Source organism: Melitaea cinxia, chromosome 15 (genome assembly GCF_905220565.1).
Source record: "Melitaea cinxia chromosome 15, ilMelCinx1.1, whole genome shotgun sequence".
Taxonomy (NCBI): Eukaryota; Metazoa; Arthropoda; class Insecta; order Lepidoptera; family Nymphalidae; genus Melitaea; species Melitaea cinxia.
The window spans coordinates 13,976,334-13,992,011 of NC_059408.1; the positions used below are offsets into that span (position 1 = coordinate 13,976,334).

Consider the following 15,678-nt stretch of genomic DNA (forward strand, 5'->3'; position numbering starts at 1 on the left):
GGGAGGCGAGCGACAGTGTGACCCTTTGTGGCAGATTTCTGCCATTTTGGCAGATTTCGCTCCTAAATTTTGTCTGTGGCAGATCATGCTGACGATTTACAAAAGTGGCAGATTTTGGCAGATTTAAAAGATTTCGGGGAAATGCACATGACTTAGTTAAAATTTTCAATGACTTATCTTTTTAACCGACTTCTAAAAAAGGAGGAGGTTCTCAATTCGACTGTACTTTTTATTTATTTATTTATGTATGTTACATCAGAACTTTTGACCGGGTGGACCGATTTCGACAAATTTTATTTAATCGAAAGGTGGTGTATGCCAATTGGTCCCATTTAAATTTATTTGAGATCTAACATCTACTTTTCGAGTTATATCTAATAATGCGTTTTTACTTGACACTTTTTTCGTCGACCTACGTTGTATTATACCGCATAACTTTCTACTGGATGTACCGATTTTGATAATTCTTTTTTTGTTGGAAAGGAGATATTCTTAGTTTAGTGCCATGATAAGAAAACCAGGATCTGATGATGGGATCCCAGAGAAATCGAGGGAAACTCTTGAAAATCCGCAATAACTTTTTACTGGGTGTACCGATTTTGATAATTCTTTTTTTGTTGGAAAGAAGATATCCCTAGTTTAGTACCATGATAAGGTAACCAGGACCTGATGATGGGATCCCAGAGAAATCGAGGGAAACTCTTGGAAATCCGCAATAACTTTTTACTGGGTGTACCGATTTTAATCATTTTAAATTTAATCGAAAGCTGATGTTTGTCATGTGGTCACATATAAATTTTATTGAGATCTGATAAATACTTTTTGAGTAATCTTTGATTACGCGTAGTTACTTGACTATTTTTTCGTCGATTTACGTTGTATTACTCGTCGATGTAATTGAAGTCGGTTTTTTTTCGTTTGCGGGCAAACACAATTATTTTAAAATAATTACTATTGATTTATTATATAATTAGATCAAAATTTATTTCACCGAACTATGTCATGGCCTGATAATACGGGGATTTCCCTCTTAATCGTTTTTAAACAAGTACGTCATATGATTATGAACTGTAATTAAAATAGGAGTGTTCATATTCATATGATAAGAATATGAACACTATTGTCTTTTGTTGATTTAATTTTTTTTTACGTCTTTCTCGTTTGGTGAGTAATGTGTGCAATTCTGTGTAACGAATCATAAATTATGAAGAGAAAATACAAGCGTGCTTATCGAGCTGAGTGGAACAAGATTTCTTGCTTTCTTCCTGAAATAACAATCAAAAAGTAGATGACGAACTTCGACAAATTAAATTTGACATAAGTGTAAGATAAGATATTTGTTAGAATCAGGTATAAGTAGCACCATAAGCACAATTTTGAGTGTAGACAAATTTTTGGGAAAGATTGGAAAAATGCTGGACGCGAATGGGGCTACAAAATAAAGTCTCCAAAAGAGTCAGCAGGTCTTTCTCTCCAAATCCTTCGAACCCTAACACGTAACAATAATAAAACAAATAATTGGTGTGGAAGAGTGGAATTGGTTTGGTGCAGTCGTACGAAATTTACGCGCGTACATACATTTCAGTGATTTACTTTTATTTATAAATAGATAGTTGTTAATGCAGACAATGTACTAAATAAATGTAAGCACGAGTAAAGGTGGAAAGTCGATCAATTATGATAATTAATAACCGCCTTTTGTACATTCCTTTTTTGTTATTATTATTATTGTTATTATTATTTCTCGCTTGTTTCTTTTCCTTTTATGTTATTTGTATTGTTTTTGGTTGTACAATAAAGTATATTTGTATTGTATTGTATTGTAATTATTTATGCTTGTAGTAAATGTATGTAATGTAATGTAATCATGTAGTCCGCCTGCCACGCCTACGTTATCATATCAACGCCACTTCTATATATGTATACGAGTACATGAAAACTGCCCGTATCGACGTAAGCTAAAAATTGATTATAGTTATAAATTTTCCGTTGTTTTTATAGGTATTTATTGTTGCTTTCTTATAATAATAGGTTTTCTTGTGAATCTTTTGACACTAGAATTTTTTTATTTATCGAAATCTGATTGCGTTTTAAATGTCATTGACCTAATTAAGTTACCTATTTTAGTTTCCCGTATTTATGAGGTTGTAACATTGAAAAAAAAAAAACGGTTGTCATGGTAACGAGTAAATCAAACAAAAAAAAGATTTTTGATTTATAAAAAATTATAAAATAAGTTTTTTGCATATTTATTAATGTCCCTTACTAGAACTAATAAAAGATTAAAACCGAAAACAATACGATTGAGTCATAAAATAACAAATAAAAAACTAACGTTAATATTTGAAACTTTATTTATAAAATACACAGCTCTGTAAAGCAGAATTAGTAACAATATTTCTCACATTTACTTTTATACTTGTCATGTGTTGTTTTGTTTTATAAGGTAACATACCTTTTATAATGTCAAAATCACTCGTGGATCACAATAATTCACACTATGATCCAAAAATGATTGACTAAAAGGGCAAAATATTAAACGTTACAGACAGAGAATGTTTCAAATGCTTAAAATTCGGTCTCCGGCGCATTTTTCTTATAGGCTGCTATTTTAGGGATGGCGTAAACATTGTCGATGACTTGCTGGTAGCTCGGGTACTTCTTCTCCAGATCGGGCATACGAAGCATCGTCTTTATGTAATCTAATACACCGGTGAACATGAAATCGGCCCATGTGATCTTTAGAACAGCAAAAAGACAAAAAGAAAACAAAATTAAATCTATATCTATACAAATAAATAAAATTGGAGTGTCTGTTTGTAATAACTGCTTACTACTACTTTCATCATCATCATCATCATTATCATCATTACAGCTCATCACAGTCCACTGCTGGACATAGGCGTCCACAAGTTAACGCCAAACATGGCGTGAACTCATGTGTTTTGCCCACAGTCACCACGCTGGGCAGGCGGGTTGGTGACCGCAGGGCTGGCTTTGTCGCACCGAAGACGCTGCTGCCTGTCTTCGACCTGTGTATTTCAAAGCCAGCAGTTGGATGGTTATCCCGCCGTAGGTGGTCATCTTAAGTTCCAAGGTGGTAGTGGAACTGTGTTATCCTTTAGTCGCCTCTTACGACACAAATCTTGAAAATGATTGCATTTGTTTCACGCATTTGATAGTTCGCAGGATAACCATCTGTTCAGTTAGTCTATATAAAGAAAAGTGAATCGCAGTGTGATTCTGTGCGCAAAATTCGAAAACGAATAAATTAGTCCTCCTGTGACATGGTCACCATGGTAACCATGGCATGGTTAAAACTTAATGAACCGCGATAATATAAATCGATTCGGTAATTTTTCTAATACCTTAATAGATATTATATAAAGATTAGCTCTTAGAGTAAGGTCAAAATTAAAAAACATTAAAATTTTAGAATATGTGACGATGCTATTTACTTCACGTGTTTGACAGTTTTCGGGACAAAACAATGTCTGTAGGATCAGACAGTATAGTGATATTTATGGAGACACTCTTACCTTTCCTACAGCGATGTGTCCATTGTTCTTCTTGATAATCTCATCGAGTTTGTCCAACATTGCTGGGTACACGTTCTTTGTGAAATCTTTGTGTTTTTTTTCCCTTACAACCTCGTCAGTCTCGTACTGTACTATTGCCCCGGCTGTTAATTAATGAAAATTGTTTGTAACATTTCTTAAAGATATTTTACATTTCGGGATGTCAAAAAAAAATTAAAGATTTGCTTTTGTCCATAACTGCTCTAATCAAACTAGAAGGTAATTTAGAATTATTAGCATTAGAATATTAAAACTATACGATCAAGCAAAAAAGTTATCACCTTTGAAACAGTCTTACCACTGTTTTCACGACTAATCAGAAGATATAATAGGATAATTATTTCTGTTAACATCGAATAAGGTAGGATTTCTGAGTTTACCGTTTCATATTTATGTATCGTAAAAGTCATATATTTAAGTATAACGTATTTCATCTGGTAAAAAGTGAGAATAAACGTTTAAGAATTATGAACACTAGATTTCTTTTTTTTTGTCTATAAATAAGAATGGAAAGTTTCGTTACTTTGACGGTCGTACCCTCCTAGATCGTACTATTAATATTTATGCTTATTAGTTAGATTAAATATTTTATAAACATACATACATCCTTTGATAGGCTGAGTCCTGATCTTTTAGATGGTCGTTCCAATTTTTTCACTCATTCTTATTGACATTAATTTCCTATTCCCTCCTATAAACATTTTTTTTTTATTTTTTTATTCCTTATTACAGCCTTAAAGACTAAGTCGGCTAGAGTATTAATATTTTTCGTTAAAAATGTATATTGTCTTACTTGCATAAATGTCTTTCACGTACTCCATGTTCTGGTCGATCTCGAAGTCCTCTTCGATGTCCTTGCCGCTAAGTCCATACTTGCGTCCGAGGTAACGAGAGATGGCAAAACTCTGCGCGTATTGCTTGCCATCGATCACCATTACCGGCATTTGGCCAAATGGCATCGCTAAATATTTAGCATTAATTAGATTCCTAATAATTCATAAGTGCTTTTCTGACTATCTTACTTTATGACTACCGCTTGAAATGATGAATTAATATAACTTAATTTAAGTATCAGTATGTAGATGAAACAAAATTATCAAGCATGACAAGATTATGTATAATGCGTAATTTTAATCTGTAGAGCAGTATACTCTGAGCGTATTGCTTGCCAGCGATCTCCAGTACCGGCATTTGGCCGAAAGGTGTCGCTAAATATTATAATTAATAAATATCTATTATATACACAGACGATCTATTCCTAAGGTAAGCAAATTAATGCTTGTGTTATAGGTAACAACAGACTTATAGTTACTTCTTTTACAATACGAATATACCTATTTAAAAAAACTGTCCAATTATCAAATCTCTCTGCATTCTAATGTTTTTTTTTATGGAACTGAAAAATATTAAAATGTTTTAGGACTTCAGAATTAGGCTAAGCGCGCACTGGCGGCCAGGCCACAGCGGCCAGTATTGCGACCAGGCCGCAAGTGTCGCGACCAGCCGCAAGCGTCGCTCCCAAGCCATAGCCCATAACGATATAATTTGAACACTCCGTAAAGAGTAAAACATCTAGCCGTGGCGACCAGTGCGCGCACACTAGCGCACGATCGTACAATTCTTCGAATCTCGATGGCCGCGGCGGCCGGCTGGCCGCAGGTACGCCGCAATGATCTCGTTGGCCGCGGCGGCCGCTGGCCGCTCGCGGCCAAGTGCGCGCTCTATGATACGATGTACATACATTTCGCTGGCCGCCGCGGCCCGGCCGCTGCGGCTAGGCCGCCAGTGCGCGCTTAAGGCAGCATTCGGATCTGGGCAGCCGCGACCCGGCAGTGGCGACCAGCTGCCGCGACCCATTGTCGCTGCTGTGCAGCGCTGCTAGAAGCTTACGGACCCGGGCAGCGACTGCCACGTGCAGTAGTCAAACAGCACTCAGTGTGAACGCTTGTGCATTCCAGTCGTGTATAAAATATTCACTATGTCTGACTATTTAAATATACGAAAGCGAGAACTCGTGAAGAGACTGATAGAAGACGAAGAAGAGGATGATGAAATAATGTTGATCTTGCTATCATCAAAGAGGAATAACATCGATTCATTATATACGTCTAGAATTGATGAAGGCACCTATCAAATCCTGATAAAACGGCACTTAAATGTAAAGGAAAAGAAATTCTCTGCGAACGGGCAGCGCGACCCAACTGCCACCGGAGCGGCTCGGCGGCGCTGCCAAAGCCGCGCGTAGGCCACGCCCCCCGGCCGCGCTGCTCGGTCGCTTGCGTTGGTTACTATTGCATACAATTCCCTACGAAGCGGTGGGTCGCGACCGCGGTCGCGGCTGCAGGGCCGCGGCTGCCGGGTCGCGACTGCCCAGATCCGAATCATACCTTTAGGCTTAATAGTGATAAAGGACAGCTCTAATTGTTGTTTTTGTTCGCAATATCAATCTAATTGGTAAAATAAATGGCATAATTCCACCCGGACATGATTTGTACCAAAACGTATGTAAATATTTAGTTCTTAAGTTGTGACTTGTAAGTATGTATAATGTTTAAAGAAATAAAACAATAATAATAAAATCTAAATGGTAGTCTACATTTACAGTCAACAGATCCCAATGGCCTATTCTACGTCCTGTTTTTAAAGCATATTCGTAATTTATGTGCAAGATAAACCTTATCCGTAACCGGTGAAACCGGACCTAAGTACATATTGCTCAATTAGAAATAATAGCATTGATTAAAAATACTATGTTCCGACTTTATACGTGGGACTCGTGGGAGGCGTTAAAATTACAATTGTAACCTCACAATCAAATCACTTTTGTTATAATAGACATATCTATAATGATATTATAAAGCTGAAGTTTGTTTGTGTGTTTGTTTGTGTGAACGCGCTCATTTTAGGAACAACTGGCTCGAATTGAATTTTTGTTTTGTTTTGGAGAGTCTATTTATCAATGAAGGCCATATATTACATTTTAGTTAGTATTTTTTCCACTATATACCGCAGGGCACAGCCAGTATAATAAAATAAGTACTCACATGGCTTGAGAGCCGGCCACTCTTCATCGGAGACGCGGCGATCTTCGAACTCCTGGTCGCCATACGTGAGCATCATACGAGCACCCTCGCCCAAAGACTTCACGTTGAAATAGTAGAAAACTACTTTCGGCATTTTGCTATGAAGGAAAAAAAATAGAATGACACATTTTCGTTTTCATTTTTATATTAAAGACTAGCCGACCGCCATCGCCAAAACCGCCAACAAACGTTGTATTGATCCCATCCGAATGGTTTTTTTTAAGTAAAATTATCAATGTACCTATAAAATGGCAAAAGTAAATAGATATCAATGGTACATCTATAATATAAAAATGAGTCGCTGAATGTGTTGCTAAGCGCAAAACTCGAGAACGGTTGGACCGATTTCGCTAATTCTTTTTTTAAAATATTCCTTGAAGTACGAGGATGGTTCTTACGGAGAGAAAAATTCTAAAAAAAAAATTAAATTTCCTGAAAAAGTCTAAAAACAACACTTTTCTATACTCCCATACAAAAGATTTGTGATAATACTTAAAAGTCAATTTGAACTTTAATACCATACGATAAAGTTTGTGTTAGGCGATACGAAGTTCGCCGGGTCAGCTAGTACTTTGATAATTAAATATATTATATATAAAAAATCGACATTATCTTCCGACCATACAAAACGTATACGTAAGTGCTGTGTGGCTACGGCACTAAAGAATTTAGCCACCCCCTCTCTTCCCGTGGGTGTCGTAAGAGGCGACTAAGGGATAACAAGGTTCCACGACCACCTTGGAACTTAAGAAGCCGACCGATGGCGGGATAACCATCCAACTGCTGGCTTTGAAATACACAGGCCGAAGACGGGCAGCAGCGTCTTCGGTGCGACAAAGCCAGTACTGCGGTCACCAACCCGCCTGCCCAGCGTGGTGACTATGGGCAAAACACATGAGTTCACGTTATTTTTGGCGTAAACTTGTGGAGGCCTATGTCCAGCAGTGGACTGTATAGGCTGATATGATGAAATTTGATGTATTTGTTTTATTCGTAAGAATGAATGGCTTATGAATAAATAAACGGCTTAAATATTATGACTAAAGACATTTTGGCACTTGGTTTAGTCGCTTTCGTATTAATATTGCCGAAGATATTATATTCTTTACTACCGTAGCCACACAGTAGACTTTAAATTTGCGTCGATGTATTCCCTTATTAATTAGTTTTTTTGTTGACTGTTCAAAGAATTCGGTGAGCGGCGGCGACTCGCCGGCATGCAAATACGTCTTGTTTTTAATGGTTTTTCGTCTAGTATTGAATATATACGATAAAGGTTCAAAAAATTAATGATAATTTAGTAAAATTTCGACAAAATATTGTATCTACTTACTTATTATACAAAATATGGCGTAACTTATGTACAAGATGCTATAAATAGACGCAAACGCGAGCCACCGCAGTGACAGCCGATCACAGACTGAGAACTCTGAGAAGTGAGACGTCTCACGTCAGACGGAAAACGGCGCCAGACACCAACTGGAGACGTCAGAGAAGCAACTCGCTTTTAAAGTTTGAAATCTGATGATCGGTGATGATTATTATTCTTTTAAAACTTACCTACAAAGCCCTTATCACGATGACAATACATTTATATAGATACTAGCTGTGCCCGCGACTTTGTCCGCGTGGAATTAAAAAAAAGTTATTGTTCAGTTCGCAGAGTTAAATAAATTTCTAAAATAAATAATTGTATTTGCTCGCAAACGAAAAAAAACGACTTCAATTACATCGACAAGTAATACAACGTAGGTCGACGAAAAAATAGTCGACTAAATACACATTATTAGATATAACTCGAAAAGCAGTTGTTAGATCTCAAATAAATTTAAATGGGACCAAATTACACACACCACCTTTCGATTAAAAAAAAATGTCGAAATCGATCCACCCAGTCAAAAGTTCTGAAGTAAATACATAAAAAAAATACAGTCGAATTGAGAACCTCCTCCTTTTTTGGAAGTCGGTTAAAAATGGAATATTTTTCTATTCACAGTTCCATCGCTGTCACGCCGCCATATTTCACTATGTCCTAGTTTGACGCAGGACGCGCTGTAATTGGTCGAAGCGTTACCACACGAATTAGTTTAGAATTCAAATTTTTATCGACACTGTTCCATAGTGCCCCGTTTTCCATTGTTCCCCAACTCAGTAGTTGATCCGATGAAGCAAATTAATATAATCGGTGCGGTCGATGCCAGCCTTAATTAAAAAGAAATATTTACACGCGTTAAATATTTTTTTGCTTAGGTAGCAAATAGTACTAAAACAGTACTGAGTAAGTAGCAATATTTCAAATTAAATATTTCACGACACGACATGGGTCTCAGAAAAACAGCTTTTATGAGAGTGGGAGTTAGAGATGATATTGATGCTGCCAGATGATTTTGAGAATGAGAAAGAAAATCGTAATTTCGCTCTTAACCTTAGATAAAAAAAAAAAAAAAAATAATTTTTTTATTGGTAATTGTATATTATTAAAATCATCGACGCCTTCCAAAATGCGACGATGTTCTAAGGTATCGCTCGTCTTGCACTTCACTAGTTTTCTCGCTATTCGCTTCTGACGTCATCAGCGTGTCGTCTATACTTGACAACGGCGTGTAGAGAACGGATTAATGACTACGCGCTAGAGATGCGCCAGATTTGAGATATCAGATTTATTATTTCGATTTGATTGATTTTAGTTAATTTGATTTTTTATTCATTTGCTATTTATGTGTTAGCTGATGATAGTTTTATGTTTTTTACCTTTTTTTTTATTCAAATAACAAATTATTTATAGAAAATATAACACGTTTAAGTTGAATTTTGAATAGCTAATTGCAAAAATGACTTGTAATTATGATTTTTTTAAAGTGCAATAAAGAATATATAAATCATCTATACCATTTTGACTAGCCCGTTGGCGCAGTTTGTAGTGACTACAGGTCAGCAGGTGCTTTCTGCTCCGGAGGTTATGGGTTTGATTCCCACACCGAGTCTGGGTATAATATATATTTATTTATATGTGTATTATTTATATGTATGCTTATAAAAAAAATATAGCTATACCAGTCAGCTGTTACCTATAACACAAGCATTAAGTTGCTTACTTTAGGAACAGATGACCGTGTGTGTATGTTGTAAATATTTATTTATTTATTATTTATTTATACCTCTTGCGTCACATCCCTAGCGGTCAACTATAGACGACTTCGGCGTTCTGGACATATCATTTATGTGGAATAAGAATGCATGTTTTTATTTCAATGTTTGTCAGTACGTGTAGCTCTAAAAGACTTGTTTTTTATACTCAAATGTTGCGGGGATATTCTATTTTCATAAATGTTGAATTAAAATACTAGAAATATTTTTTTAATAATTTTATTTAATATTTTTGTGGTCCGGGTTTTTTGTCACCTATAGACGTAGATATAACTCGAAAAGCAGTTGTTAGATCTCAAATAAATTTAAATAGGACCAAATGACACATTCCATGTAAATGGGAAGGGGCCAGCGTGTCTGAACAGGTTGCATCCCATACCAGCACCCGGCCCATCTTCCATGGAATCAAACTCATACCGTCCGGTCTCTTGCCATCGTCTCTTGCAATACCAGTCGGCTCAAGTAGACTTGGCACGTTGATGGTGGCAAGGGACCGGCGTATGATATCGTTAAGTGCGGCATGTCTCGAGAAGCGGCCTGCACTTTTTAGGCATGACAGACCGTGATGTCCTAGCTTGTCGACATCACTGCCACAGGGACATTTATGAGGAGCACAGACCGGAACCCCAAGCCGTAGACAGGTTGCGATTCGGAGCGTGTCAGGTTCAAAAAATGTTCCTGTATTTGACGATGGGTACGCGTGAAGCCCGTAGCCGGCCTCCTGCGTACCCACGGCCAAAAGTCTAGCTCGTGCCGAATCTATACTACAGGTTAAAAGATTTCATTTCATTCAATTTGCAGTTTATGTTGTCCCAACTCCTCTGTGAATTTGGAGACATTGGAAAATTTTGACTTGGGCATGCAATTAAGAAAGCGTTTCTAGCTTCTTCCAAACCAGCAATCTCAAAGTTTAAAGAGGATGCCGTTAAAATTTTACTTATGAGATTTGCTGAACTATGACAGAAGATAGGAAGACTGGTAAAGCAACACTGGAAATTTTGCGAATCCCTAAACTACCATAACGGATAGGTTGCTTGGGTCCAAGATTGCTCGTTCAGTTGCATATTAAGAATCGATTCTAAGCTAACTTTGATTAAGTCGTCTACTTGTGTTAAGAGATCTGGGTGATTCCAAAAGGAGCAGCAACGGAGCGCATACGTAAATTTTGGGACGAAAAGACAGTATTTTAAGATGCATAGTGTATAATGTGGACTAATTTCAAGGAGACGGTCAACAGAAGTTTGAAATTTAGTGATTGAATTATTAATATATTCTGAAATAGATTCATTGAAAATTGGAGAACCTAAAAGGTAAAGGGAATTACTGTTAACTATTTTAATATTTGGAGCCAAAATATTAAATTTTTGTTTTACGTCATTTAAATTTAAGTCGCAGTTATTTATAAAAAGTTTGCATTTCCTAAAATTAAGTTCCAATCAATGGCTTCAAATTTATTTTTGATTAAAAAAAGGTCCGAAAACACAGTATCCACATCACCTCCTAGGGTTCCGTCGTCCAAATACCAGACGTCGAATTTAGAATTTAGATTTTTAATTGTCGGATTTATAGCCAAACTAAAAATTGCAGGCCCAAGTGGATCACCCTGTTGACAACCTACTTCCGAGGACAGTTCATTAGAACGATATAATAATTTTGTTGGGTCAGCGTAAATGAGAAGAAGATAATTGTATATTTCCGGTATATGCTGTTTTATTTCTGTCAGCAGGGGGTAATCCCTATTTATCGAATTGAAAGCATTTTTGACGTCAATTTTGAGCAACAGGTCAGGCTGGCCGTAAGTTAGGAAAGTGTGGGCATGGACGGCTGCCTCACAGCCTCCTTTTACTCCGAATCCTAACTGTACGGGTTCAAATTCCGAATTTAATTTTGGTAAAATATGTCGAACAGCAATTTTGGAGGCCAGACGTCGAAGTGTTGATCCGTACCAAATACCGATACCGTAAAATAAAATATATCAAACAAAATAATAATAATAATAATGATAATTCAAACTATTAAGGGAATTAAAAAAACGTATGTCTTTATTTATTTTTGTCGACAGTATAAAATTACATAAATAATTTAAAAAAAGTTTACTAGTAATATTTTAGTTTTACAAACGTCATATTATACAGTCGTGTGACTATTATTACGTCACTTCCGTTATATATTTTTCTTACGGTTTTAATATCACATTTATTTAGTTCGCTCGCCCAGCTAAATGTCAAGACTAGGGACACGATATCGAATCCGATACTTTACTCATATCGCTACCTTTTGATTCGATACTAGTATTCAGAAATTCGATACTTCCTTTCGATACTTAGTACTAATATCAGTACTTAGCATCAAGTATCGATTCCATAAAAAGAAAAAATAAACGAGCAACTAACTCGTAAATACCAATTTAACGCCTCTGCTTAATAGGTTTTCTGAACTGAACGTAATTTAATAAAACATAAAAATAAATAAACGCACTTCACTACTGCCAATATGACGGCAAACGATGAAACGGAATGGACATGGACCTTTTGGCTGCGCTGTTTACATTCTGTGGTAGACATTTTGTTTTTCGATTGTCATTTGTCAATATATCAGTCATCATCAACATCATCATACTTTCTACTGGATTTGACGATTTTGATAATTCTTCTTTTGTTGGAAAGGGGATATCCCTAGTTTAGTACCATGATAAGGAAACCAGGATATGATGATGGAATCCCTGAGAAATCGAGGGAAACTCTCGAAAATCCGCAATAACTTTTTACTGGATGTACCGATTTAGATAATTTTTAATTTAATCAAAACCTGACGTTTATCATGTGGTCACATTTAAATTTTATCGAGATCTGATAACTACTTTTTGAGTAATCATTGATAACGCGTAGTTATTTGACTAATTGTTCGTCGATCTACGTTGTATTACTTGTCGATGTAATTGAAGTCGATTTTTTTTCGTTTGTCCGCAAACACAATTATTATGTTTATCTCTTCTCCATAATGTGTTTAGTAGAAATAAAACCTTCTAATAAAACGTTCCATAGCTTAATTGGCTAGAGCGCCGACACGGTCAGTCGGAGACGCGGGTTCGAATCCCGCTGGAGCGGTCAATTTTTGATATGATATTCAAAAATGTTTTGAAATAAAACCTTTTTTTGTATCTAAGTTGTTTATTTTTATTTTCATTGTGGTCCATTAATGAATCACAACAGGTCTCATTCATGGTCTGCGCGCCTCTGTTGTGGATGTGAATTAATTTAAAGTAATAGGGAAACTCAAAATTTATTCGATACTTACTCATATCGATACTTGAGTTTCGATGCTATTACTAATTTGATACTTTTATTTCGATACCGATACTACATCGATATCGATACTTATCGTTGCGATATCGTGTCCCTAGTCAAGACTGCCGTAAAGAACTTCGTTCTAAAAACACAATAAAGTAACTTAAAATAAATACTGAAAAAAATAAAATGTCATAGTCAAAATATGACGGCTGCTTGTTTATTTAACGAAAGGTCTTGCAATTAGACGCAGTGTAACAGACCGATGGCGGCCTTAGCAACCGCATCTGAGCCTGCTTGTCACTTTTATATTTATATTTTATTTTCTTAAAAAGTGTTTGCCATATTGGAAAACGTTATAATTATTGGCTTCTATTATATAGTCTTCTAAATTCTATTTTTTTTGTAAGAGTCTTATTTGGTAGACAAACCCTATTTATTTCAATTCGCTTTTCGTTCTTTTTACATTTGGTTTGATTTCTTCTATAAATATTGTGTTTGTTTTTAATTATTAAAATTGATTTTCGATTATGTCAAGAAATAATGTTTGGTTTTCTAATTCAATCAAACATTCCGAATCACTCTTTTGTACACAGACAAATATATAATCTGAAAGTTAGGCCTTTTTATAACACTTTATCAACGTTTTTCAAATAATTTCCAACGTAATTTTCAATTAAACCGTATAAAACTCAGGTATAAAATATATAAAAGCAAATTTATGCAACATTGACAGTTTGACGTCTTGAATTAAAATCCAATATGTTTATTATTATATATTATCTATTAGTACTTTATTCGAATATTCTAATTCGCACACCAATTATTTGTTTACTTCCTAACTTCAGTTTCTATTTCGTGCCCTATACCCAAAGGTTGTCTGGAAGACATCCCCGAGTAGAAAAAAGGTCAGGCTCAACCAGATCATGTATCTGGACCGGATCAGGATAGAATAAGGCATGCCTGATCCGGCAAGCTCTATCAGAACCAGGTCCGGTCCAGACAAGGACAGCCTGATATAAAATATAATCAAGTATGGTAAGGCATAGTGGATCAGGACCAGGTCCGGTCCAGACAAGGATAGCCTGATGTAAAATATAATCAAGTATGGTAAGGCATACTGGATCAGGACCAGGTCCGGTCCAGACAAGGCTAGCCTGATGTAAAATCTTAGCAAGTATGGTAAGGCATACTGGATCAGGACCTGGTCCGGTCCAGATCAGGATGGCCTGAAAGAAATGACGCAAACTGAGCCTGAATCACGCTATTAATGTTTTTAAGCGCACTTAGTATATATACAGTTATCAGGACAATCTAGCAGGGAGTCCATTTCTACACAGTGGAGCAGTCGTAAGTAATAGGAAATAGTAGTTAGTAGTTAATCATTAGAAGTTAATAAATAAAATTTAATTAATAATAATAATTAATTAATAACATAAAAATAAATAAAAATAATTAATATTTAAAGTAAAAACATAAATAAATAATACATTGGAAAAAATAAACGGAAATAAATATTATAATAATTATGTTAATACATATTTATATCAATTCGCTTTTTTTTTTAAACAATTTTTTCAAAAATATACATTCGTGTTTTTTAAAAGGACCGAACCGAACCCGCTAATCAGGATGAGATGAGATTTCCTGATCAGTTCCAGACCAGGAAATCTCATCTCATCCTGATCAGGTCCAGACCAATCATCTGCGTTACATGCCTTATCTAGTCCTGATCAGGCATGCCTGGTCCGGTCCTTCTAAGGAAGACGAAAAAATTTCTACTCGGGTCGCTCTTTCGGCGATAAGACCGCCTTTGTATATCTTTCATTTTATGTTTTTTTAGTGGTTTTAATGGTGTACAATAAAGAGTATTATTATTTTTATTATTATTATTACTCCTTATTATATCAGCTATCTGCTAGTGACAGTCCCGCCAAAATCAGTCTAGCCGTTTAAGAGATTAGCCGCAACAAACAGACAGACAGTCAAAAATTGTAAAAAAAATAGTATGGTATATGTGCAGTTTAGTATACATCTATATGCATTTAGTAAAAAGTGGTTATTTTAATATAACCAACAGACACTCCAATTTTATTTATTTGTATAGATGTGAAATTCGTAACTTATACATAAAATATCTAAGCAACGTGGAAAGGAATAAAATAACTTCGTCTAAACGCTTCAGCAGCTTAGGTATATTTCAATGAAAGACCAAAATTATGGTGTAAAATATGTATCATCATCATCATCACAGCAGCCTTTCGCAGTCCACTGTCCACTACTGGACATAGGCCTCCACAAGTTGACGCCAAAAATGGCGGGAACTCATGTGTTTTGCCCATAGTCACCACGCTGGGGAGGTGGGTTGGTGACCGCAGGGCTGGCTTTGTCGCACCGTGTCGTTCTGTAAAATGTTTATGGATAAGATTATTGAAGTAAAACTTTTATATGCACGCTTGACTTAGGGAAAAAGATGATGAATACGTGACGAGGGCGTTACGAAAAGTGTAATCGGGCGAGGTGCACGGAAGTTGAGAGAGAGAGAAGTTAGTGGAGATAGAAAGAGACAGTCCGCGTAAAGAG

General features: G+C 36.0%; 1 protein-coding gene across 1 annotated transcript; it reads right to left on the reverse strand.

Annotated features, from left to right (window-relative positions):
• Nucleotides 1-2,368: 2,368 nt before the first annotated feature.
• LOC123660277 (glutathione S-transferase 2-like) lies at nt 2,369-8,130 on the reverse strand. Its single transcript, XM_045595371.1, has 5 exons — nt 7,995-8,130; nt 6,623-6,759; nt 4,372-4,539; nt 3,540-3,682; nt 2,369-2,739 (listed from the first exon to the last, which is right to left on the reverse strand). The coding sequence occupies exons 2-5, from the start codon at nt 6,753-6,755 to the stop codon at nt 2,569-2,571; spliced, it is 615 nt and encodes a 204-aa protein (XP_045451327.1). The 5' UTR covers nt 6,756-6,759; nt 7,995-8,130; the 3' UTR covers nt 2,369-2,568.
• Between the last annotated feature and the right edge of the window lie 7,548 nt (nt 8,131-15,678).